Here is a 25,995-nt window from a genome sequence, read left to right on the forward strand (position 1 = left end):
CCTCCACAGTGATGCGGTCGCTTTACCGGTCCGTCGTGGTGAAGAAAGAGCTGAGCCAAAAGGCGAAGCTCTCAATTTACCGGTCGATCTACGTTCCGACTCTCACCTATGGTCATGAGCTTTGGGTAATGACCGAAAGAACAAGATCACGGATACAAGCGGCCGAAATGAGTTTCTTTCGCAGGGTGGCTGGGCGCTCCCTTAGAGACAGGGTGAGAAGCACAGTCACTCGGGAGGAGCTCGGAGTAGAGCCGCTGCTCCTCCACATCGAGAGGAATCAGCTGAGGTGGCTCGGGCATCTTTTTCGGATGCCTCCTGGACGCCTCCCTGGGGAGGTGTTCCAGGCATGTCCCCCCGGGAGGAGGCCCCGGGGAAGACCCAGGACACGCTGGAGGGACTATGTCTCTCGGCTGGCCTGGGAACGCCCCGGTGTTCTTCCCGAGGAGCTGGCCGAGGTGTCTGGGGAAAGGGAAGTTTGGGCTTCCATGCTTAGACTGCTGCCTCCGCGACCCGGTCCCGGATAAAGCGGAAGAAGACGAGACGAGACGAGAAGAATACAAGAATAGGTATCAATAAACATATTCCTCAGTCAAGAGTTGTGAAAGTTTATAATATTTAAGCATAGAATTCCAAAAATTTATACTGCTTGAGTATACACTTCTATTATAATATTGCCTAGCTAGATACTGTGTCAAGTTCAGAGCCACAGGACACTATTTTTGCCATTACATTGCTTCTGCCTTCACAATTTATCACAATTTTGACTTTTTAAATACAGAATTAACTTATTCATATTCACAAACCTATATTTTGATGTCAAGATCACCAGAAATGTATTAACCTGTTGCATTCCAGGTCAAAAACCACATAAAATGGCTTTCAAGGGCAGCCATCTTGGACTTTTCAGGTGGCTTCTGGGCTTTTTGTAAAAAGTAGGTCCCAAAGATAATTTGTGCCAAATTTGATGCTTTTATCTTTGCTAAATTCTTCTATCTTAACGGTTCCAGCACCAACCACCAAAGCAAATTGCTTGTCTGTGAGAATGTTCTGAGCAATAAACTCGGTTCTGATTCTGAACAGAACTGGTGGAAAGTGACTGGTGCTGCGTGCAGTATGAGTGGAAGGACATAACTTATAAAACACTGAATCATCAAAAGCATCAGATATTTTAGAACAGAATGAAGTCTAAAAACATAAAATACACACAAACACTTTGAGTATAAAACAGTGTAAATCACAATCTGATCATTGGAGCTGTGCTGAAATACGAAACGCGTTTGATTTGTCCTGTACCGGACACCGTCCTCAGCTTTGTGGCTTTGGGAATTCTGAATCTTTTCAGTGAGTCATTCAGCTCAGATGAACACTGAGAGCCGATTCTTTCAACTCCCGAACGATTCATTGCTGTTGTTTTTATCTCTGCCTATAGATCGTTGTGAAATTGTGTCGTGAAATTTCGTTGCTCTTAGCATTGTACTTCGAAATTGCGTTGGGTTTAAAACTTATGATAATTAATAATAATAATTTAAAAAATCAACGGCTGTTCAGAAACGCGAGTCGACTCCCAGCGCTGATTTAAAAGAGTCGGTTTAAAGAGTCGACACTTCTGAAAGCGGTTGTGAAACAGCAGTGTGTTTTGATACTTTCAGAGATGAGCGGCTGAGTTTCTCACTGTGACGAGATAAAAACATTAAAAAGTGAGTATTATCCCTTCTTAAAGTGGTGTTTAGAGAGAAAAAGAGCGGTGAAGTTAGTTAAAGTGTGTGTGTGTTCACATAGGTTTCAGTTAAACTGCTGATCTGGTGCTCAGAGGTGTGTGTGTGTGTAGAAGGTTCTGCTTTTATTAAGAGGTGTGTGTGTGAGAGAGAGACTTAATCTATCTGTCTAATAACTCAAATTACTAAATATACAACTTTGATTAACAAAAATAAGAAACGAGAGAGAGAGAGAGAGAGAGAGAGAGAGAGTGTTTTCCTGTGTTCAGTCCCTGTACTGAGGTTATTTTATTCATTGAAATTAAATTAATCAGTAAAGTGTGTGTGTGTGTGTGTGTGTGTGTGTGTGTGTGTTAGTTAGCAGGCTATAGTTGACAAGTTAAACATCAGCTCAGATTTCTGTGGTCTCTTGTACTTTGTGTTCAGTTTAGTTTTATTTTAACAAGTAGTTTATATCAGTAAATGTGTTGTGTTCCAGTAGAGGGCGCTGCAGTACATATTTAAATACTTGCTTAAGAGGTGTGTTTTGTTTGTTGATTGTTTGCAATAAAATTTCTATCCCTCTCTCCAGGGCTCTACACTAATGGCCCTTTTCCACTACCCTTTTTCAGCTCACTTCAGCCCGACACGGCTTGCGTTTCGACTACCAAAAACCAGCACGACTCAGCTCGCTTCAGCCCTGCTTAGCCCCTAAAACTCGCACGGTTTTGGAGTGGGGCTGAAGCGAGCCAAAGCGAGCCGAATGAGGCTGGGGGCGTGAGCAGACACTCCCCTGTGCACTGATTGGTGAGGAGGAGTGTCCTCACATGCCCACACACGCCCCGCGAGCACGCTGGGATCTGTAAACACCGTAAACCCGGAAGGAGAATAATTACGAATTACGAGAATCTCTGAAGCCTTATGCGCCTCGCCTCATCTATACGCTCTTGCCAGTATCTGTCCGCGTTGTCGGTGACAACAAGCCACAGCACCAAGACCAGCAACTCTAACAACTCCATGTTTATTGTTTACTATTCGGGTCGTGAGACTACCGCTTAAAAGCTCACTGATGTCACTGTTTGCGCTGCTTAACGACATAACGTGACGTCCACCCACTTTCGCTAACTCCACCCAATGTGTCCACCCACTTCCAGCCAGCACGGTTCAGCGCGGTTGTAGTCGAAATGCAACTCCAACAGCCCCGCTCAGCTCGACTCGGCACGGCACGGCTCGGCTCAGCCCGACTCAGCCGCGTTTGTAGTGGAAAAGCGTCATAACTTTTTTTTTTTTTTTTCAGGAGCACACGTGCTCCTAAGTTAAAAGTTTTAGGAGCACAGGGAAAAAAATGGGGCACAAGTAGGTTTTCATTTTAAAGGTTTATTGCAGCGCAAACCTTAGACACACCAATGCATAAAACGCAAAATTCAATTGAGAATGAATGAACAAACAAATGAATAACGAACAACTGAATGAATGAACAAACAGCAGCTAAACAGAGAGCAGAGCTCAGCAGAGCTAACAACATCATCAAGGACAGCTCCCACCCTGGCTCTGAGTTCTTTGACTTGCTGCCCTCAGGCAGGCGTTACAGGTGCCTCAAAGCAAGGACCAACAGACTCAAAAACAGTTTTTTCCCCACAGGCCATAACCACCTTGAACAATTAGCCTTTTTCACATTACGTCACTTGCAGGGGAACTCGTATCCATTTTCAGCCTTTTGAATGGAAGAAGAGGTATACGGCGGCAACATATGTTAACAAAACTGTGTCATTCACAGATAAGACTGATAATAATATTGCACATTGTTGTTTATCATGACGTATTGTTAGCGACCATTCCAGTCACCTATCTGCCTTGTTTTGGAAAGGAAGTTTACTGACTTTCTATGGTTGCTGCTTGTTAGCCAGCAGATTAGCATGCCGCCTCTTCTTCCATTCAAAAGGCTGAAAACGGATGTGAGGTTCTTCTGCAAGTGACGTAATGTGAAAAAGGCTAATTACACGCACTGACTGATGCCACTTCTGGCAGGTGCAACAGTGCACCAACAAGGACCTAAAAGGACAATATTCTCACACTTACCTGATACAGTGCAATATTTATTACAGTGCAACCTCACAGAGCAACTTTTTAGTTTTTATAGCTTTTGTATATTTTATATTTATATTTCTACACTTTTACATCCATACCCAATACAATACCAAATACAGTGCAATATCCTGAGTTTTGTAGCTGAACTGAGTTTCTATAACTAATGTGCAATTAACATCTGCACCTCAACACGCCCAGTTGTGTATATATTCTTTGTTTTTCTGCTGTGTTGTGACATGCACCATTTGTATATACTGTATATTATTTGTTTTTCTGCTGTGTTGTATGTTCCCATCTAAATGTTTGCACTGGGGTGTGTGCTTTCCATCTCATTATATAATTTTCCCGCACCTTCTCCCGTCATTCTAGCTTTCTTCACTACACTTTCTTCCTTGTCCGTTCTTTTATTCTTGTTTTCACCATCATTGCTTTTAAAAAACGCCGTTATTCTCTGCATGGCGAATATATTTCTCAGCTCGGTCCGAACCAGCTCTCAGTTATCTCTCAGTTGAATGATCTGATGAATCCCTAAAAAGCACTTTTCCCACCTAATGCCACACCCACAACATACAACCGTGGGAAAGAGGGGCAATCACAGAAAGATGAGTAGAAAACGGGGAATGTTACAGGGGATATTTATTGTGATAGTAGGCTATTGTAGCATCAGCACAAAAGCACCAGACTCAACTTTAACTGAAAGTGTTATTCAGTAGCCTAAACTTATTCAAGCTACAGACCGAGAAGAATAAAAATACTGAAATCTCATGTCCTGGTAAAACGCACTAGCATGGCAGAACGGCAAAAAAAAGTAACTTTTTCACTCCCCCAGCTACCGTGGGAACCACCGCAGTGCAAGACAGAGGCAATGCACGCAACTACAAACAGGGAGCAAGGCGCAGGCAGAACACGCACGCACATACACAGCACTGAACACCCACACTTACAACAATACAGGCCGTTACTCGTTACACTATATTAGGTCGGCTATCCAGCGCTGGATTTGCATACTTTGCAGTTTAACGTTTGATACATTTTAGAATGTTAAACTCGTCGCGTCTGTGCTCAGTGCTTTCCTAAATTGTCGGCCGCAAGAAGCCCTCGCACGAATGCACGTTTTTTTTTTTTTTCTTCGTCGTTCGCATGCCGAAAAATTCGCTCGCAAATGCGAGTGAAATGTGCGCACTGCAGAGCCCTGCCTCTCGCTCCCTACAGTGTTTGAGAGTAACTGAGTGTATAATCGCAGCAGTGAGCTGTTGATCATGTGACTGAACTGTGTTTCCATTGGCTGTTCTCTCTCTCTCTCTCACTCGGAGATGTCAAACTCAGCGGACCATACGATGGAGGTGGAGCCTCTGAAAGGCCAACCGGAAGAAACAGATGGGCCCAATGGACAGGGCTGTACAGGCAAAATGGGCGTGACTAAGCTGTCAGGGTGTCGCACGGCAGTGTTCCTGTTCTCAATGTTCCTCTGTCTGACCGTGGTGTTCGCCTTCTCCTTCATCCTGCCGTGTCCTGTCAGACCACAGTACTTGTCTGCCTGGAATCTGACAATACCTGCTGCAGGTAAAACACATGCACATGCGCGCACACACAAAATAATAATCTGAATTCCAAGTGACTAAGTGCCCACCTCTGGTTGGAGCTCATTTCTGGGCCAGAAAATTTTTAGATTTAATAAGAGGTCTGAAATGAACAGCAGAACTTGGCAGATGCATAAATGATACATTAAGCTGAAAAAAAAGTCTTGGGTTTACTGCAGATTTATAAAAACACTTTTTTTTTTTTTTTTTTTTTTTTTAAATATTACAAACTGCTGCTTTAAGTCAAGTCAGTTTATTTGTGTAGCACTTTTAACAACAGACATTGTCGCAAAGCAGCTTTACAGAAAATTAACGATTTTAAACATATGAGCCAATTTTCATTTCATCTCATTATCTGTAGCCGCTTTATCCTGTTCTACAGGGTCGCAGGCGAGCTGGAGCCTATCCCAGCTGACTACGGGCGAAAGGCGGGGTTCACCCTGGACAAGTCGCCAGGTCATCACAGGGCTGACACATAGACACAGACAACCATTCACACTCACATTCACACCTACGCTCAATTTAGAGTCACCAGTTAACCTAACCTGCATGTCTTTGGACTGTGGGGGAAACCGGAGCACCCGGAGGAAACCCACACGGGGAGAACATGCAAACTCCACACAGAAAGGCCCTCGCCGGCCACGGGGCTCAAACCCGGACCTTCTTGCTGTGAGGCGACAGCACTAACCACTACACCACCATGCCGCCCTGAGCCAATTTTATCCCTAATAAATATATTTATCCCTGATGGTCAAGCCTGGGGTGATGGTAGCAAGGAAAAAACTCCCTCAGGTGACATGAGGAAGAAAGCTTGAGAGGAACCAAACTCAAAAAGGAACCTATGATTTAGAAATAACTTGCTTCTATAACTGTCCTATAGAGTCACAAAGTCTGTGTAAGCAGGAACTTCATTATAGTTTAACATGAAGTTTTTGTTGAAGTTATAAACTGTTCATTGATGGAGAGTTGAGTGTAAAACTGTTCATGACAACTGCAGACCTAAAGTTATCATGGTGATTTGTAGTCCTAAACCATCGTAGCAAAACTGTAAGTATCCAGAGCAACGTCGAAGTGCAACGTTCGACTGTCCATATGGGGCTGTCCTCCACAGAAGTGATGTGATGAGGCTCCAGCCAGAAGTAGGGCATCAGGATGGATCAGACAGGTCCAAAGAGCAGGAGAGGCCAGCATCACTGGTGTCTCTGGACTGATGTGTAACTTGACAGAGGGAGAGGCAGGGAGGGACACCTATGACCACAAAACTAAAAGGGGAGAGCCAGAAGGTAACACAGGCATGAGGGGCCCCGGGACACAAAGCAGCAGCCACTACACTGTCAATAAACCTGGGTGAGCAAGCGACTGGGGGACTGACAGCATCCATACATCCCAGTTTACCAAAACACTCTCTCTGAGGATCTTCCAGATCTACACCTTTACCTCATAAACCCCATTAACACAAGGCTTGACTAAACAGATGTTTTCAGCTGAGACTTGCACGCTGAGACTGTGTCTGATTCCCGAACACTACTTGGAAGGCTGTTCCATAACTGTGGGGCTTTGTAAGAAAAGGCTCCGCTCCCTGATGTAGCCTTCACTATACGAGGTACCAGCAGATAGCCTGCACCTTTTGATCTAAGTAGGCGTGGCGGGTCATAGAGGAGCAGAAGTTCACTCAGGTACTGTGGTGCGAGACCATTCAGTGCTTTAAAGGTCAATAGTAGTACTTTATAATCAATATGAAATTTGATTGGGAGCCAATGCAGTGTGGATAAGACAGGGGTGATGGGGTCATATTTTCTAGTTCTAGTAAGGACTCTTGCTGCTGCATTTTGAACTAACTGGAGCTTGTTTATGCTCCTACTGGAACATCCAGACAGTAAGGCATTACAATAATCCAACCTGGAGGTAACGAAAGCATGAACTAGTTTTTCTGCGTCATGTAGTGACATTAAATTTCTTATCTTAGCAATATTTCTGAGATGAAAGAAAGCTATCTGGATGATGTTATCAATATGTTTTTTTTAAATGAAAGACTGGGGTCAATAATCACTCTGAGGTCTTTTACTGCTGCACGTGAAGAAACAGAAAGGCCATCCAGAGTCACTGTGGAATCAGAAAACTTACTTCTAGCTGCATGTGGTCCGAGTACAAGTACTACAGTCTTGTCAGAGTTAAGCAGAAGGAAGTTAATAAGCATCCGGTGTCTGATGTCCTTTACACGTTTCCTGTTTTATTAAGCTGGTGTCTCTCATCAGGTTTTGCAGAAACATACAACTGTGTGTCATCAGCATAACAGTGGAAACTAATACCATGCTTACGAATAATATCACCCAGAGGTAACATATAAGAAAAAAGCAGTGGACCCAAGACAGAACCTTGTGGAACACCAAACTTTACCTCAGTATGTCTAGAAAAATCACAATTTACATCAACAAACTGATAGTGATCGGTTAAATAAGACCTGAGCCAGGAGAGGACCATTCCCTTAACTCCCACAACATTTTATAGTCTGTCCAAAAGAATGGAATGATCAATGGTATAAAAGGCTGCACGAAGATCAAGCAATACAAGCAGGGAGACACAGCCCTGATCAGACACCAATAGTAGGTCATTTACTACTTTAACCAATGCTGTCTCTGTGCTATGTGCTTTAATCTGTCTCACATGATTTATGTTCTGTTAGAGAGGAGTCACTCTCTCTGTGCATGTGTGTTTCAGTGACCTATAATTTCCTGGCCATTGGTGATGCAAGTGAAGACAAAGTGCTGGACGTGTTCCTCATCTTTAAGAGCTCAGAGGGTGTCATGAACCACACCTGCACTGGGGAAGGTCTCTCTCTCTTTCTGCTCCTTACTGTTCAAATCGCCAGTCATTACCACTGTATACTGTGTAATGAGCAGAGGTGGACAAAGTACCCAAGTTTATTACTTAAGTCAGAGTACAGATCCCACTGGTTAAATGTTACTCCAGTACAAGTGAAAGTTGTACAGTCACATTTTTGCTTAAGTTAAAGTACTGAAGTACTTGCTTTTAAACAGAAGTATTAATAGTAAATTTTCTGTCAACGCTTTGTTGTATTATTCCCACAATGCTTTCAAAACTTAATGCCTCTGAAGCAACCAACTGGATTTTCTGACTAGTTTGTAGAACCTGTAGAGCTGAAGCTCCACCTGACCTGCTAGCAAACTCTTTTTCAAACTCAATCATATTGGGTAGCTGATGCTACTAGAAAAGAGATTTCTACATTGTTTGTTTATTTGGCAAGCTTATGCTAAAGTTAATGTTATGTTGGTGTAACTCTGTTTTTACATACTAACTCGCAGTGTCCAAGTTAACTAGCTATGTGTTAACGTTAGCCGTGGACAAGGCTATGGCAACTTGGTGGGCAAATCCATAGAAAGTCATGTGACTAACCAGACTGTATAGCTACTGCAACATTATCGCTAGCTCTAAAAGCACAGACAACTTCATTGCAAGATTTCTCTTGGAATAAAACATTTACAGACCTCAATATGCTTCAGCAGGTCAGACGGCGAGTTTTTGAAGGCTGTGATGTGGTTTGTTTTCGGCAAACAAAGCAAACCTTTTAAAACAAAACAAATCTTAAATTCTTTCTGAAAACTGAAACATGGGTTCTAGGTATGGCCGTGTGTGTGCATTCCCCAGAAGAGCTGCCTCCTTCCATTCTGCCATCAACTGATTATATTCAAAGAGCACTGCTGAGAAATTGAACTTGATTTTATAGTCTATGGACGTGACGTGCCCCTAGTGATTACTGATCGGCTCACTCGGTGTCACCTGTGAAAATACCAATCGCGTTTTAGAAAAGGAAAGGAAAAAAACATCCACTTTCAAAGCTGCTTCATAGTAACGAGGACCTTGATAGAAATCTAGTCGAGTAAAAAGTACGATATTTGCCTTTCAAATGTAGTGAAGTTAATCATAAGTTACCAAAAAAAACCTACTCAAGTAAAGTACAGATATTCAAAAAGTCTACTTAAGTACAGTACTCAAGTAAATGTATTTTGTTACTGTCCACCTCTGGTAATGAGGTGTGTGTGTGTGTGTGTGTGTCAGGTCTGTTGTCCCCATGTCTATTTCTGCTGGCTCTTGATGGTACTGATGGACATGTGTTGTGGGAACGACCTCTAGCTGCTGAATTTGATTGGGCAGAATGTGGACTGGACGTCGGAGGTAAAGGACCGAAGCTTTGTGTGGTGGCTCACGCTGATAATTTCACCAGCATTGACATGCACAAAGGTACAACACACGTGCACACACAGGCTATATTTCTAGGGACTAAGAATGAAGAAACAGGATACACTTTACTGTGAGATTTAGAAAGGTGTGTGTGTCTGTGTAGGTAAAATCCTGCGGCAGGTCCCTCGCCCCATTGATGCTAATGGTAACCTCCCAGTGATCAGTCTGCCAGGTCTGAAGGACATCGCAATGCTGAGTTACTCAACCACTGATGCTTCTTCAGTGGTACGCGTGCACACTTTTTTTTTTTTTAATATATATATATATATATATATATATATATATATATATATATATATATATATATAATATTATTATTTTTTTTTTTTTATATAAAATCTTCAAGGTGGTATCTAAAGTTCCTGAAATGGTTCATCATGTGGAAATGTCTAAATTATCTGCAGTGATTGAGATGTCAGTCTGAAACCATGAACTGAAGCTCTGCCCACTTTTAATTGGCCACACACTTTTGATCTGAATTGCTATGGAGTACAAAAAACAATGTGCAAGTTTTTTATTTTACCCCCCCCCCCTTCAGGTGGGGCTGATATTCTCAGGTAAATGGGGTAATATGACTGCCTTCGAGAATGATGAGGGTGTGGCTCTCGGACAGATGAGGTCTCACCTGCGGTTCATGACAGCGAGTGAAGCGCAGTACGTCCTGCTCCACACAGGTGAGCGAGTCACACATGTTTCTTGTGCACATCGAGATGTCTGAGGCTCTGGAGTTACTGCATCGATTATTGTTGTTAAAGTTATAGTGGATTCTGATGTTTAACGTGTAGAATAAAATGTTTGATCAGTGTAAAGGGTTAAATATTTCCTGGAAAGCCTGTTCATTTATTTACATCTTTTAGAAGTGACTGAGTGTAAAAGTAAAAATACACCTGAGCTAAGTGGGCTCCTCCATGCCTGAAAACTGAAGCCACTGTGGAAGTGCTGAAATCTGCAGTTCCTCGAACGGCCACATGAGGCAGGCTCCATCTCATCTCATTATCTGTAGCCGCTTTATCCTGTTCTACAGGGTCGCAGGCGAGCTGGATCCTATCCCAGCTGACTACGGGTGAAAGGCGGGGCTCACCCTGGACAAGTCGCCAGGTCATCACAGGGCTGACACATAGACACAGACAACCATTCACACTCACATTCACACCTACACTCAATTTAGAGTCACCAGTTAACCTAACCTGCATGTCTTTGGACTGTGGGGGAAACCGGAGCACCCGGAGGAAACCCACGCGGACACGGGGAGAACATGCAAACTCCGCACAGAAAGGCCCTCGCCGACCACGGGGCTCGAACCCGGACCTTCTTGCTGTTAGGTGACAGTGCTAACCACTACACCACCGTGATGCCCCAGGCAGGCTCCAAAAGCGAGTCAATTCCCATAGACCCCCAGGTTAAAAGGTCCATCTTTACAGCGAAAACAAGCATGTTTACAGCCTGGTACAAAACACGGTTTCGGTCTCTCTAGCTAGTTCCCCTCTTCATGACAACTGTACGTGGGGGGTCTTTTTTTTTTTTTTTAATATATATAATTCAATAGTTTTAAATTATATTGAGCCATATATTTGTCTTAATTAAGGGCGGGGCTGATTTGAGTGGCGGCTGGGTTTGTCATCTTGTTAGCTGCTAGCTGGCATTACCTCAGAACTCAAGCCAAATTTACTGCAGGTGATTGATTTATGTGGATAATTTATGGAGGCGGTGACTTTTTTTTTTTTTTGTAAACTGGCCATTGTGGTTATGGTCTGGCTCTTATGGAGCGGCTTCTTTTAGTTTGGCCAGTAGCTTGTTGGCTAGCTTGCATAGCTAGCTTGTTAGCTTTGATGCTAGTAGGCATGTTCCAGCTGTACTATTCCAGCAGCTAGGCTTCACTATCCCCGCCCCTTTCTCCATTTATGGACTAGCTGGGAGTTGGGCAGAGTCGGGCGCTGCCAAGATGGCGGCACCTGTAGCCTCCTTATTTGAGCTTCAAACCCACTCTTGAGAAATCCTATGAGTGATGTCCCAGAGGCTTTGTCCATTATTTTTACAGTACACTTTTACCTGAGTACAGGAAGGACATCCTACAACCTGTACAGCTGAAAAGGATGGAACATCAATCTGTCTCTGTATCTTCCTATCTTTCTCTCTCCCTCTGTACGTCACCTTGTTGCTCTCCTTGTCTGTCTGTCCCTTCCTAATGTGTCTGTCTGTCTGTCTGTCTCTTCATCTTCCTGTTTCTCTTTCCCTCTCTGCATCACCCTGTTGGGCCTCATATCTGTCTCCCTCTCTCTCAGACACAGGGCTGTATGCGGTGAGTTTGGGAAGGTTGTTGGAGAGTGCTGAAGCTGGTCTCGACTCCAAACTGAAGAAAGATGAAAGCTGGGAGCGAAGAGCTAATAACAAGGGACTCATCACGCTATACAAGTATGACACATAGAGATGTGCTTACATGCACTATAAGTTCAGTTTTGTTTGCAATGTGAACTAAAACCTGTAAGTTATGTATTTCTCAGTCTAAACATACAGTGGGGCAAAAAAGTATTTAGTCAGCCACCAATTGTGCAAGTTCTCCCACTTAAGATGAGAGAGGCCTGTAATTTTCATCATAGGTACACTTCAACTATGAGAGACAGAATGGGGGGAAAGAATCCAGGAAATCACATTGTAGGATTTTTAATGAATTAATTGGTAAATTCCTCGGTAAAATAAGTATTTGGTCACCTACAAACAAGCAAGATTTCTGGCTCTCACAGACCTGTAACAACTTCTTTAAGAGGCTCCTCTGTCCTCCACTCGTTACCTGTATTAATGGCACCTGTTTGAACTCGTTATCAGTATAAAAGACACCTGTCCACAACCTCAAACAGTCACACTCCAAACTCCACTATGGCCAAGACCAAAGAGCTGTCAAAGGACACCAGAAACAAAATTGTAGACCTGCACCAGGCTGGGAAGACTGAATCTGCAATAGGTAAGCAGCTTGGTGTGAAGAAATCAACTGTGGGAGCAATTATTAGAAAATGGAAGACATACAAGACCACTGATAATCTCCCTCGAGCTGGGGCTCCACGCAAGATCTCACCCCGTGGGGTCAAAATGATCACAAGAATGGTGAGCAAAAATCCCAGAACCACACGGGGGGACCTAGTGAATGACCTGCAGAGAGCTGGGACCAAAGTAACAAAGGCTACCATCAGTAACGCACTACGCCGCCAGGGACTCAAATCCTGCAGTGCCAGACGTGTCCCCCTGCTTAAGCCAGTACATGTCCAGGCCTGTCTGAAGTTTGCTAGAGAACATTTGGATGATCCAGAAGAGGATTGGGAGAATGCCATATGGTCAGATGAAACCAAAATAGAACTTTTTGGTAAAAACTCAACTTGTCGTGTTTGGAGGAGAAAGAATGCTGAGTTGCATCCAAAGAACACCATACCTACTGTGAAGCATGGGGGTGGAAACATCATGCTTTGGGGCTGTTTTTCTGCAAAGGGACCAGGACGACTGATCCGTGTAAAGGAAAGAATGAATGGGGCCATGTATCGTGAGATTTTGAGTGAAAACCTCCTTCCATCAGCAAGGGCATTGAAGATGAAACGTGGCTGGGTCTTTCAGCATGACAATGATCCCAAACACACCGCCCGGGCAACGAAGGAGTGGCTTCGTAAGAAGCATTTCAAGGTCCTGGAGTGGCCTAGCCAGTCTCCAGATCTCAACCCCATAGAAAATCTTTGGAGGGAGTTGAAAGTCCGTGTTGCCCAGCGACAGCCCCAAAACATCACTGCTCTAGAGGAGATCTGCATGGAGGAATGGGCCAAAATACCAGCAACAGTGTGTGAAAACCTTGTGAAGACTTACAGAAAACGTTTGACCTCTGTCATTGCCAACAAAGGGTATATAACAAAGTACTGAGATGAACTTTTGTTATTGACCAAATACTTATTTTCCACCATAATTTGCAAATAAATTCTTTAAAAATCAGACAATGTGATTTCCTGGATTCTTTCCCCCCATTCTGTCTCTCATAGTTGAAGTGTACCTGTGATGAAAATTACAGGCCTCTCTCGTCTTTTTAAGTGGGAGAACTTGCACAATTGGTGGCTGACTAAATACTTTTTTGCCCCACTGTATAACAATATGTCTCTGTCTATAGCTCAGCCTCTTTGCAGTCTGTACTGAAGGTGAGAGGTTCATATTCAAGCTCCTCTCCCTCACTGCTGCTCCAGACCGACTCCACTGTGATGCTTTTTGACACACGCAAACTCCGCGTTACCTGGACCACTAACACAAGCAACCTGGTCAGGTACACACACACGGCCTTCAGGCTGTAACAGTATATAACTTCACTATATATTATAGAGCCAAAAGAGGTGTGTGTGTGTTTTCGTTCAGTACTCCATCATTTGGACACTTCAACAAAGATGGAGTTCCTGATATCATGCTTGAAGAAGATCAGGGAAACAACATCAAGAGAGTGAGTATCTGACTACAGATTGAATGAGCACTTTAAATCAGTTACAGTTCTTCAGGAAACACCATGCTGATGTGTCGGGATTAGTAAGGATCAGTCAGGTTAAAGGGGCTCAGTCGTGATTACACAGGGTCATAGTTGGGCAAGGTCGGATTGTTCAGTCACTTCTTCTGGATCAGTCACCAGATACTCAGTCGGTAACCTCGGGATCGATCACTCAGCCTGGGGATCTTGGGATCAGTCAGTTTGTGAGGGGGTTGACTTGGGATCACTTGATACTAGTCAGTGTAACACTGGGTTCTAAGTTCTTCAGAGGAGCTGGTGGGGAATAATGGGCTGGTCCTTCACACAGTCAGCAGGACTGGTTTGGATTTGTCCATTTGCTGGGTGATCTGTCAATCAAGGGCATTAATGGCATGGATCACTCCGCCTCGGTGTGTATTTTTATTTTTAAAGGGATTAGTAGAGATCAGCAACTCTGTAATGAGAATCAAGGGCAATCAGGATCAGGCACTTGGGAATAGTCAGTTGGGATCATTCTGGAAGTTGTATATTAATTTGTGCATGTGTGTGTGAGGTGGTGATTTTAGATGGAAAGAAGGGCAGTGTGCTGTGGGAGGTGATCATGCCATTCCGCTTTAACAATCCGCAACCAGCTTCGATTCTCACCCTCAACAACCACTACTCTGTGTTTATGCTGTGGGGACAGTCCCACACACACACCAATGACACAGTGAGTACACACACACACACACACACACACACACCAACCAACAAAACCTGATTAAAAAGTGCGTAACGTTTCATTAAATCGGTTTACTTCATGTGATTGGTGCTTGTCACCTCAAGATTCCTTTGTCACTGCACCGTACAGTGAAATTGAAGCATGCAATCCAGTCGGTGTATTCAAACAAACACTTAGTATTAAGGGGGGGTCAGATCTGTACAAGATGGACAGATTAGTCAAGAAAAAAAGAAACACATTTATGTAAGAACTGCTTAAAAAAAGTAGTTCTATGTATGTAGGGTGTGACCCATGATGCAGTGGGTTATTGCACAGAAATAAGTGAATGTATTGCACAATTAGGTGTGATAATTGCACATTTGCCCATGTTGACAGAGTGCAGTTGAGCAAGAACAATATAAATAAGTATAGGTGATTGAGAGAATAAGGTGTATGTGGTTGTAAAAACATGTACTTTTTAGGTAAGAGGTAGGCATGTAGAGGTGTAGACTGTTTGTGTTACCATTCGGTCCTGTTTCTGTCCATACCGCTGGTATCTGTGTAGGTGACTGGCTTTGTTCAGTTCATGTATGACACTCGGGTAAAAGCTGTTCTGTAGTCTATTTGTCCGTGATGCAATGGACCTGAAGCTGGTGTCCAGGGTGGGAAGGGTCCTTTAAGATGTTGGCTCTGCTGAGGCAACGGTTGCTGTAGAGTTGCTCTAGGGTGGGCAGCCAGTGATCATCTGTGCAGAGTTGATGACTCTTTGAAGGGCTTTCTTGTCTGCCACAGAGCTGCTGGTGTACCACGTAGCGATGCAGTATGTCAGCACACTCTCAATCGAGTACTGGTAGAAGGTCACTAGCAGCTGCTCGTGGAGGTTGTTGTTCTTGAGGATCCTCAGGAAGTACAGTCGCTGCTGTGCCTTTTTCACTGCTGCTGTGGAGTTTGTGGTCCAGGTGAGGTCCTCTGCAATGTGTGTGCCCAGGAACTTGAAAGTGGCCACTCTTTCCACTCTGACCCCGCTGATTAGCAATGGAGTGTAGTCCTTGTTGTGTTTTCGGGAGTCTATTATGAGTTCTTTTGTCTTTGATGGGTTCAGGGCTAGGTTGTTTTCTTCACACCAGCTTGTCAGTTTTTGGATGTCATCCCTGTAGGCTGTCTCATCATCTCTTGAGATGAGTCCAACCACAGTTGTGTTGTCCGCGAACTTGATGGTGTTGGTAGGGTGGGTGGGAGTACAGTCGTGGGTGTAAATGACATAGAGGAGGGGACTCTGTACACAGCCCTGTGGGGCTCCAGTGCGGAGTATGAGGGTGGATGAGGTGTGGGGGCCTAATCTTACCATCGGGGAGCGGTTGGTGAGGAAGTCCTTGACGCAGTGGCAGATGGTTTGAGAGAGTCCTACTGTAGGTCAGACAGTTTGGGAATCAGTCTGTCTGGGATGACTATTGAATGCAGAGTTATAGTCTATGAAGAGCATCCTCATGCTGCTGTTCGAGGTGGTAAAGTGCAGTGTGTAGGGCAGTGGTTATCGCGTCCTCAGTAGACCTGTTTGATCTGTAAGTGAACTGGTGTGGGTCAAAGGTGGCTGGGAGATTGGTTTTGATGTGCTCCTGGACCAGCTTCTCAATGCACTTCATGATTGGGGTGAGTGCCACTGGGCAGTAGTCATTGAGGCCACTGATGACTGGTTTCTTTGGTACTGGAATAATCGTTGCTGATTTTTAGGCAGGTTGGGATGGTGGCCTTGGACACCCTTAGCAAAAAGTAGTATACTTAAAGTTCATTTTATTAAGTATGCTTCAGTATAAGTGTAGCAGGTACGGTATACTACAGACCATGTACTTTTAGTGTACTAGAAAGTATACAATTTTAATAATTTTCGGACTAAATTGGAACATTTCAAGTTTATAAAAGTATACTTTAAAGTTCATTGTAAGTTTGCAAAAGTACACTTTAACCCTTTGGTGACTGACCCCTTGAAAATGGTTCCTCCAGGAACGATGACATTTCAGTTGTCAAGACAACGGAAAAACTAAAATACAAAAACAGAAAGATACGTCACAATGCTCTTGTGCACAAAACAAAATGCTCTTTTATTTGTATTTTAGTTTTTCCGTTGTCTTGACAACTGAAACGTCATGGTTCCTGGAGGAACCATTTTCAAGGGGTCAGTCACCAAAGGGTTAAAGTATGCAAGTACACTCATCTATATACTATCAATGTACTTGGTATATCCCTCTCGTATGCTTAAAGTATACCACAAGTACACTTATCGATATACTGCCATTGTACTAGTTATATACTTCGAGTCCCTATTTTTAGTTTATTATTGTATACTTTAAGTATACTGTTATAAACGTTGGTTATTTTACTTGTTATACTTTAAGTTTGCTTGGCATATTACTTGTAGCTTACTATTTATATACTGGAAATGTACTTAAAGTATTCTTAAAGTTTACTCATACTGTATGTACACAAGAATGTGATTCATTTACAAAATCACACAACAATGTTGAAAACAAGTTTGATATATTTTCAAACATTTCAAACACAAAGACCTATGAAATCAAGTCCTTCCTTACTGGAGAAAATGAAAGGAAAAAGTGCACATTTGCATGTAAAAATGTAAACATAATGGTCTCCAAGATCAAGTCCTTATTTGTAAAAAGTGGTAAAGCAAAACTTGTGCATATGCTTGTAAAAATGTAAACATAGCATCTTCAACTGAGAACTAAAGTCCTTCCTTGTCAAAAAAGGTAAAAGAAAAGTGCACACCTTTTGGAACCAAAAATAAATCACTAGATAGAAACAATCTGTACTTTTATGATCAGACAGGCCTGTATGTAAAGATTCACAAATCAATGTACAAAGTACTTTCCTATATGTTAAAAAAACTGAAACTGTTAATGCTGTCTGGCCTTACATGATCAAAACAATGTGCTCTTGTTGAAACAGCGGACGCTATGTACATAACACCATTGCCAAACTCTTATGAACGGGACTAGCTTGATCAATAAAGTCAAGTCAAGTTTTCTGTTGTTGTGTATGATTTTAAGGTACATAAAGATAATGCAATTGAGCACACGTACTATATACTGTAAAGTTTTAAACTCCAGCATTATATTATATTAATATATAAATTAAATGTTAAGCATGAGTCAGTGACTTGACCTTATTATGCACTTGGAGCAAGATATACTAAGTATTAGTACTTTGTGGCAGAAAAATGTAAAAAGTATACTAAAGTATAAGTCTTAGTATTAATGTACTTAGTCTTAGACTTTTGTTTATACTTTTCAGTATAAGCCAAGTATACTTCACAATACTATTAAGTATATAAAATATACTTTATAAAAAGTCAACTTCAAGTATACTTCCTCAGTTTTAGTAAAAAATAAGTATACTCATAGTACACGTGAATAAACTTCTTTTTGCTAAGGGCAGGGACAGGTTGAAGATGTTCGTGACGACTGCAGAGAGCTGGTCTGCGCATTCTCTCAGTACTCTTCCTGTCACTCCATCTGGTCCTGCAGCCTTCCTCGGGTTGACAGCCCTGAGCACACGCCTCACTTCATGGTTCTGTACACTGAGCACATGGCTGTTGTAGGTTGGAGTGGTTGTAATGTCTGCTGCCTCTGCCGTTCTTGCTTCAAAGTGGGCGAAGAAGCAGTTAAGCTCCTCTGCTAATGTGGCATTCACCTCAACAGTCCTGTGATTGCTGTTTGTGTAATTGGTGATGTGCTGGATCCCCTGCCATAGTCTCTGCAGGTTGTTGTAGGCAAAATGGTCCTCAATCTTTTTCCCATGCTCAGCTTGAGCACCTTTTGATGGCTCTCTTGAGGTTGGCTCTGGCTGTGCTGTATAGACCCTTTTCAGTCACGTGACCTTCGTAAACACGACCGCCATTTTGGACATGTAGTGGACTTTGGCTTGAATCAGTTTGAATGCGAGGAAGGCGACAAACGAAAAACATAAAAGAAAAAGGAGCGAGATGCAGAAAACACCTTCACTATCCAGCGACGTAGGGCATTTACAGGGCGAGCAGAGGGAGAGGTATTTGCAAAAATTGAGGTTAGCAGGCTTAGAGAACGATGTTTACCTGCTTCCACCAGGATTGTTCACTGACGTACGGAAGTACACGAAGCCCTCGTCTTTACCTGACTTCGGCCCACATGATCTGTATACCTATGTCGTTAAAAACCCATCGCCATACACAGGTATTGATCTGAAAGCGTATAAGAGTTTGGATGCCTACAAATATTTTGTGTCAGGCTGGGTAACATGCCTACATCAGCGGGTCGTCCCTGGAGCCGGTGGTCGCCATCTTATTACAGCTAAGGTTTGTTCACATTTTCATTTACTTTCGGTCCTCAGGATAAACAAAATGTTATTAAATGTCATTGAAATAACTTCTTAGTGTGTTGAGACATGGCCCGTTATAAATTTGCCGTTACCAGGCAATGACCAAGAACTGTATTATTAGGGTCGGTGTAGTTGTAGCAGTGTATTAGCAACTAGCTAATGTCAACAACATCATAGCTAGTATGTTACTGTAGCAATGTTTACGTTCAGTCATTTGGATGACTGTTAAAACCTTTCAGTCTCAAGTTTTTCCTTTACTGGATTTACTAGTTTACTGAGCGCGCCCGCCGGCCGAGCCGGGAGCCATCGCGCGCTCGCCCGCCCGCCGGCCGAGCCGGGAGCCATCGCGCGCGCACTCAGTAAACTAGTAAATCCAGTAAAGGAAAAACTTGAGACTGAAAGGTTTTAACAGTCATCCAAATGACTGAACGTAAACATTGCTACAGTAACATACTAGCTACTGTTGTTGACATTAGCTAGCTTGCCGTCCAAAATGGTGGACACCGGGGCGTCACGTGACCCTGTGACGTCAGGTGAAATACCTCAATACGTCAGTTACGTCGTTGTATACATCATTACGTCGCTGTATACGTCAGTTATGTCGCTACGTTTGCATAAACCTTGGTGCGAATATTGAAGCAAAAACAACGCGGAAGAAGCAGCAATAACAACTACAATAATAATAATGGATGACTTCGCGTTTGTACAGCTGCTGCTTCTTGTCGCTTAAAAATGGTGATCTTTCGCGGTCTTATTGTTGTCGGTCTTAAGAACTCCGCCCCTCGCTGACGTAAGCGGTTCTTTCCTCTGGCCCAGCAGAGAGTTGGTGCTAGCCTGGAACCGGTTTTTCTGGCCCCAGAGCCAGTTCTTTGTCAGTGGAAACAGAAAACCTGGTTCCAAACTAAGCACTGGCCCCGAACCAGCCCTGGAACTGCTTTGGTGGAAAAGGGGCAGTAGTGGTGTGGTCTTCTAGCCATTCTTGATGTTTGAGTAGGCTTTGTCCAAAGTGGGTTGTGGTGTTGTGTGTTTTGTTCCCCCGGTTGCACACCTGCTGTGTTGATGGAATTTCAGGAGAACTGCTTTTAAATCCGCGTGGTTGAAGTCCCTGGCTATGATGTGTACAGTCTCAGGGGCTCTGCATGCTCTTGCGACAAGGCTTTCGCAGATAGCTTTTCGCAGACAGTTGTAATTTATTGTTGAGCGGGGAGTAATAGGCGTGCGCGATGTTATTCACCGCCACAACGCAAGGGGGCATGAAATCGCTGGGAGTAGTTGGTGGGTGTGGTTAGTGGAGTGTTTATCCTCCGGTTACTTATAATGACTAGAACTGGAGTCGTATAGATGTACGTACTTCCTCAATCGACCGCTCTTCGTGCTGCTCCATCTTCGCTCGTGTTTTTAAAAATGCCGGTCGTGAAAACAAACCAAACCGGGAAAGTAGGGAAGCGGAAGTAGAGTAGTACAGCGGATGTAGAGTGGACCAATCCGAGCCCTCTTGTCTGCGACGCTGTCTGCGGTGGTCACAAATTTTGGGAGGTGTGCACAGAGAGTCTGCGAAGGGGGGGGGCTTCGCAGACGCCATCTGCAAGGACTGGGTTGTCAGCATAAATTGGCCTTCAGGGTTGGTATCTAGTTGGGAGTTGGTGTTTAGCAGGTAGCCTTGTGCTGTGCTAGCATTAGCCTCTGGTGGAATGTAAATAGCTGTGATGATTACAGTAGTAAACTCTCTTGGAAGGTAGAAAGGCCTGCACTTGATCATCAGGAACTCCAGATTGGGAGAACAATGCCTTCCTACGATGATGGTGTTGGAGCACCAGTTATTGTGTATGTAAAGGCAGAGTCCACCACCTCTGTTTTTATCGGAGTGTCACAACTGACCTTGAGTGTGTGTGTGTGTGTGTGTGTGTGTGTGTGTAGAGCTTGGAGGTAGAGGAACGCTCTTCATATCTGCTCTACCCACTCAAGTCTGATTTCTTGCTGGAGAGGAGAAACCCTGCCCAACACATAATTGCCTTTAAAGGTACGTATATAGCGCGCACACACGTATGCACACAGGGACTGATTTAAATTCAGAAGACAACAGATTGTGTGTGTGTGTGTGTGTGTGTGTGTAGCACTTCTGTTGGAACGAGGCCGTCATGCCTCTTACTTCGTCCTGACTGGAGAAGACGGAGCTCTGAACAGGGGGGTGGTGCTCGATGAGGCCAAGTCGGTCATCCTGACCAAGCGGAAGATCAAAGGAGACGTATCTGAGAGCAGTGTGCTGAGAGTGGGTGCAGCTGGCAGACTGGAAGCAGATGCTTCCGTGGAGGAGGAGTCTGTGAAGGAGACGTTCTACAGGCTGAGGTTCAGCGATCAAGCTCAGTGAGGTTTAAACTCTCAGAAGTCTGTGTGTACTACTGATTTGATTTCATCTGTTCAGGGATCGCTGTGGGAGGGTCAGTGCTGGGATTAGTGGGAAGGTAATCATGTGGGGGGTTAGTGGGCAAATGAGCGGGGTGTGAGCTGAGCGGGATTAGTACTTCATGGATATTTGTATGGGGGATGAGTGAGAAGGGCGGAGTATGTTGAGATTGGTGTGAATGGTTAGTGATGGGATTAGTGCTGGGTGAGAGAAACGGCTCTCAGTCATGTACTCAGACTTTTTAGAATAATTTCTTTTTCACACACACACACACACACACACACACACACACACCTCCTTAAACACTACTACTTGCTATGCTGTAATCTGTGTGTCTTACTCTGGTACTCCTGGATTTAGAACCCTAATCCTGTCCTAGTTCACTACAACAGACTGGTTTTGCACCATAAACCACAGCTGCTCCTCCTCTGTGGTTCTAGTGCACTCGGTCTGGCCAGTGTATTAGCCCTGAAGTGTGCTCCCTAATCCCTAGTCACTATGCTGTAATCTATGCACCGATGGGAACGCTCTTATCCCATTTCACTGAAGCAGCCTTCCTCTAGACTGTGCTCAGTGCCTTTTAGAAACACTGTGTAAATGAGACACGACCTTCAGCTGCGAAGATAAAAACGAAGACAATCGAGACGTTTACAGTCAATGAATAAATGTTGAAACATAAATGTAACAGGACAGACAAATAAGGGCCTCTGTATTAATATTTAAAAAAAAAATTAATAGAGACAGAAGCACTTTATCAGGGAACAGGCCACCTGTAAGGTGTAGATGCTCCGTTACACACGGAATCAGGTGTAAACCCTCGTTTATTAGAGGAGGAAGATTATTTATTCAGACACTCCTTTATCTTTTATCATATTATTTAAATTTTTTTTTTTTAATTGAACTCGAACAACTCCTGCTGGACAGATCGACGTTGATGAATGATGTCCTTGAAAGGAAGTGTGTGATGAGTTAGGTGCTAAACTGGAGATTGTTTGCTGCATTAGTGTTAATGTTGCCTCCAGTGCAGGACTAAGGAAGGAAACCAACTGTCCCACACCAACACCGGATACGTCCTGGATTAATAAATTGTAGTGTAGATACACCGTGTGTGTGTGGGGCATAATGAACCAAAGCTGCTGGTTTGAACCCAAAGTTGTCGTGTGCTGTGATTTATTATCGCTGCTCTGATCATGTATAACGCGCACACTGTGCCTTACAGCCCCCTCATCCCCCTTCCTGTAAAAGTTAAAATTCACAGTATTTAAAGTGAATAAAATGCTGTCTCCACCCCTTTACTTTCCCCTTGATCGAGTTCCCTTAAACGACGTCCTAACTCTCAGCTCGACTGAGGGTTGGTGTGATTGGACTTCAGGAGCAGTCTGTCTTTAGCGTGCTGGATGTTTTAACAGTCCAACAGGAAGTCACCGGCGCTCTGTGGAGTGTTGCACAGTTCAAGCTTCTGGAGGTTAAAAAAAAAAATTGTGGCTTAATTCGTTCAGATTTTAAATTCGTTATTTCTTTACACGAACACTGCCTAATCTAATGCACATCAGATTTCATCATTTTAATGCTGCTGTTTAAAGGAAAAAAAACAATCATTCTGAAAAGGTCAGATTATATTTTCAAAGTCGCTAAAATAAGTCAGGGTGTGTTTTTTTTTTTTTTTTTTTTTCTTTTTTCATTAAAAAAAAAAAGTTTCTTTTTCTTCCTGTGTGTTTAATCGCTGCTGTGTGAACAGGAGCATGTTGAGGAGCTGATGAACCTGTTCTGTACTGCTGTGTGGGTTTTATTGGCGGTTGGGGTTATTAGAGGTCGTTGCTGTAAACCTGTAGATCAGGTACATTTTAAAGCTCTGCTCTGGATCTCGTGCTGAATTTCTGAAAGCTGGAAACTGATTGATTTAAAGAATGTAAATGATTTAATAAAGACACGAACAAATTTAAATGATCTCGCTTTTTATTTTTAACAGACTGGGTGTTAATTCACTATACACTATAAACACACAGTGAGTACGTTTTGTTGATTTTTGTATTTTCTTTAAAAAGGACCTATTTGTTTTCTCCTTTTGTAAAACAAAATAAAGTAGTAAGAAAACAAAAACGGAAAATAGTCTGGCTTCCCCCCCCCTTTTTCATTTTCTGAATTTTCTGCAGTCAGTCCACATCTGCTCAGGAAGGAGGACATGACTGCAGGGGGAAAAACAAAACATGGTCATGTACAGAACCAGATAAAAGTCTGGACACGCCTTCTAGTTCAGTGTTTTTCCTTTATTTTTATTAATTAAGTCACTTCATGTCTTAAAGTAATGATGGATGTTTCTCTTTACTGAATTGTTCGGTTCTTGATGTAATATGGATTACTACAGTTGTGATGTTGAATAGTGTGATTTTACTGTATTGTATTCTGTTTGATCTCAAGCTCCTTAACAAGGCTAATGACCTTTTGACGAGACGCACCTGTTAATCGAACAGCGTTCCAGGTGCCTCCCTCATGAAGCTGGTTAAGAGTGACAGTAATGTACAAAGTGTCATCAAAGGATACAATGAAGAATAAAAAACATCAATTTTTTTTTACTTTTGTTTACCATATAATTCCATATGTTCCAGATGTTACCTCAGTTTGTCTTCAGTTTTGTTCTACAATGTAGAAAATGGTCGCAATACAGAAACACCAGTCAATGAGTAGAGTAGGGGTGTACAAACTTTTGATTGGTATTGCACTTCAGGTGAAAACTTGGTTTAAAAAGTTGTACTCCTGAATGTATGCAGCTATTGCAGCCCCTGTTATCTCCTAGCTAGTTATACTGTAAATGATTTGAATTTATCACTCGTGAGCTGCTAATCTGCTAACGTCAGATGCTTTATGTAACAGCCACTGAACTTCTCGTTAATCCACCTGTTAAATCATGACGTAATGGCTGTATTTCTGGGGCCAAGCCTCGTCTTTTCGACATGCAGCAGTGCTGTGTAACTCATTGTTTGAATAGATCTGAGTCCAACAAACTATATAATTGCTAGGAAGGAAAATATTTACTCACTTTTTTTTAGTATAAAATGTAATATCTTTATAAAGAAAGAACAAAAAGGCAATAGGGTGGGACAAACAGTGGGTATCAGTAACTGTTTGTGGGAGGGACCACAGTTAGCAGTGACGGTTTGTGGGAGGGACCACAGCAGTGACTGGCCACAAGGGCATGTCCGGTGTTCCACTGAGTGTCGCGTGAACCTGCTTTCTAAACTCGTATAACGCCAGTGATGATGTGAGCTGGAGAACCGTATCGGCTTCAAGACACTCGGTAATGTGTGCTGAAAAAGGTGATAGATTTGTCACTCAGCTTTTAAAAAAAATTCATTAAAGGGATTTAAAGTCGCTCAAGGGGTATAAAATAATCGCCAATACCAGCGATAAAGTCTCCACGTTAGCAAGACTGAAGGGGCGTTTGTTCCCAGAAATGGCTAATGACGACAGCATTAACAAGCAGAACATGTCATTTTGTATGTGACTTATTGGCAATTTTGATGTGTTTTGGTCCTGAGGGAAAAAGTTTATGGGAAAAATTGTGTTTTGTGAAAATAATAAGGTCTGTGATTTAAAAACAAAAGTACCTGAAATTTTTCTCTGTGTGTGTGTTACACCCAGGTCAACTTTAGAGATCGGTTTTAAGGCCGAGGCCTTTTACAGCTATAGACCAAAGTCATATCAATAAAAAATTATGGAGAAAGTAAGAAATCCCGTTACCGACTCGCTCAACTAAGACTGATTTGACTTCACTGATTGTGGGTTGACTCTCATTAAAACAGGATGGGTGCTATAACTTATGCAACATACATGTACATGCATGCATTTTCACTGATAAAATGTAAAAGGCTCATTAAATAATCAGATGAACTGAGACAATCACATTCTGAAGCAAATTAAATAATCTCATACCGCTAACTTAAACACACAATACATTTTAATTACATGTGTTAATCTAAATGCAGGTAAACAACGAGTTGTTTTGTATCCAAATGAGAGTCGGCACGTAACCCGTCTGCGTTCTCGCTTCTTGAAGGCCGATCTTGTGGCTGATTATTTTGAAACAATCTGACTTTCAGTTGTTCGTTCAGTTCTCCGTTCATTCGCTTCTTCCATGTAAGGGTGAGATATTGCTGCTGAGGCGAGCATATCCAGTGAAGAAATCAGGCGGCTGCTCCACTCATTCTCCATTTTCTCTATACTGAATATTCCGCCATTACTGCTCAGCTCAGGCAATTACTGAAACCCGGGACGGGAGGGGATGTCACTGGTTTTAGCAACAACCGTAGGGAGGTCACTGCCCGAGCGATATGTCACGTCCCGGGTTTTACCAACAACTCTCAGCTCACACTCCAGGAGGACTGGTGCAACTGAACTTGCTTTCCTTTCTTTTAAAAAAATAC

The 25,995-nt window shown here is 43.0% G+C and overlaps 2 protein-coding genes across 2 annotated transcripts in view; one reads left to right on the forward strand and one right to left on the reverse strand.

Moving 5' to 3' along the window:
- Positions 1 to 25,995, reverse strand: part of LOC132886192 (V-type proton ATPase subunit F-like) — a 59,509-nt gene that overhangs the window by 13,384 nt on the left and 20,130 nt on the right. The gene's annotated exons all lie outside the window — the stretch shown is intronic.
- fam234a (family with sequence similarity 234 member A) lies at positions 1,602 to 23,518 on the forward strand. Its single transcript, XM_060922753.1, has 12 exons — positions 1,602 to 1,697; positions 5,096 to 5,345; positions 8,081 to 8,191; positions 9,440 to 9,622; positions 9,726 to 9,847; positions 10,161 to 10,296; positions 11,905 to 12,034; positions 13,761 to 13,910; positions 14,000 to 14,081; positions 14,656 to 14,811; positions 21,088 to 21,190; positions 21,285 to 23,518. The coding sequence occupies exons 2-12, from the start codon at positions 5,096 to 5,098 to the stop codon at positions 21,536 to 21,538; spliced, it is 1,677 nt and encodes a 558-aa protein (XP_060778736.1). The 5' UTR covers positions 1,602 to 1,697; the 3' UTR covers positions 21,539 to 23,518.

This window comes from Neoarius graeffei, chromosome 5, assembly GCF_027579695.1.
Source record: "Neoarius graeffei isolate fNeoGra1 chromosome 5, fNeoGra1.pri, whole genome shotgun sequence".
Taxonomy (NCBI): domain Eukaryota; kingdom Metazoa; phylum Chordata; class Actinopteri; order Siluriformes; family Ariidae; genus Neoarius; species Neoarius graeffei.

Bases quoted from the DNA above. Each gene is read 5' to 3' on its own strand.
- fam234a (XM_060922753.1), top strand. From the start codon at position 5,096: ATGTCAAACTCAGCGGACCATACGATGGAGGTGGAGCCTCTGAAAGGC. The intron at 8,192-9,439 runs GTCTCTCTCTCT...TGTGTGTGTCAG, and splicing joins CCACACCTGCACTGGGGAAG to GTCTGTTGTCCCCATGTCTA. The intron at 13,911-13,999 runs GTACACACACAC...GTTTTCGTTCAG, and splicing joins AACACAAGCAACCTGGTCAG to TACTCCATCATTTGGACACT.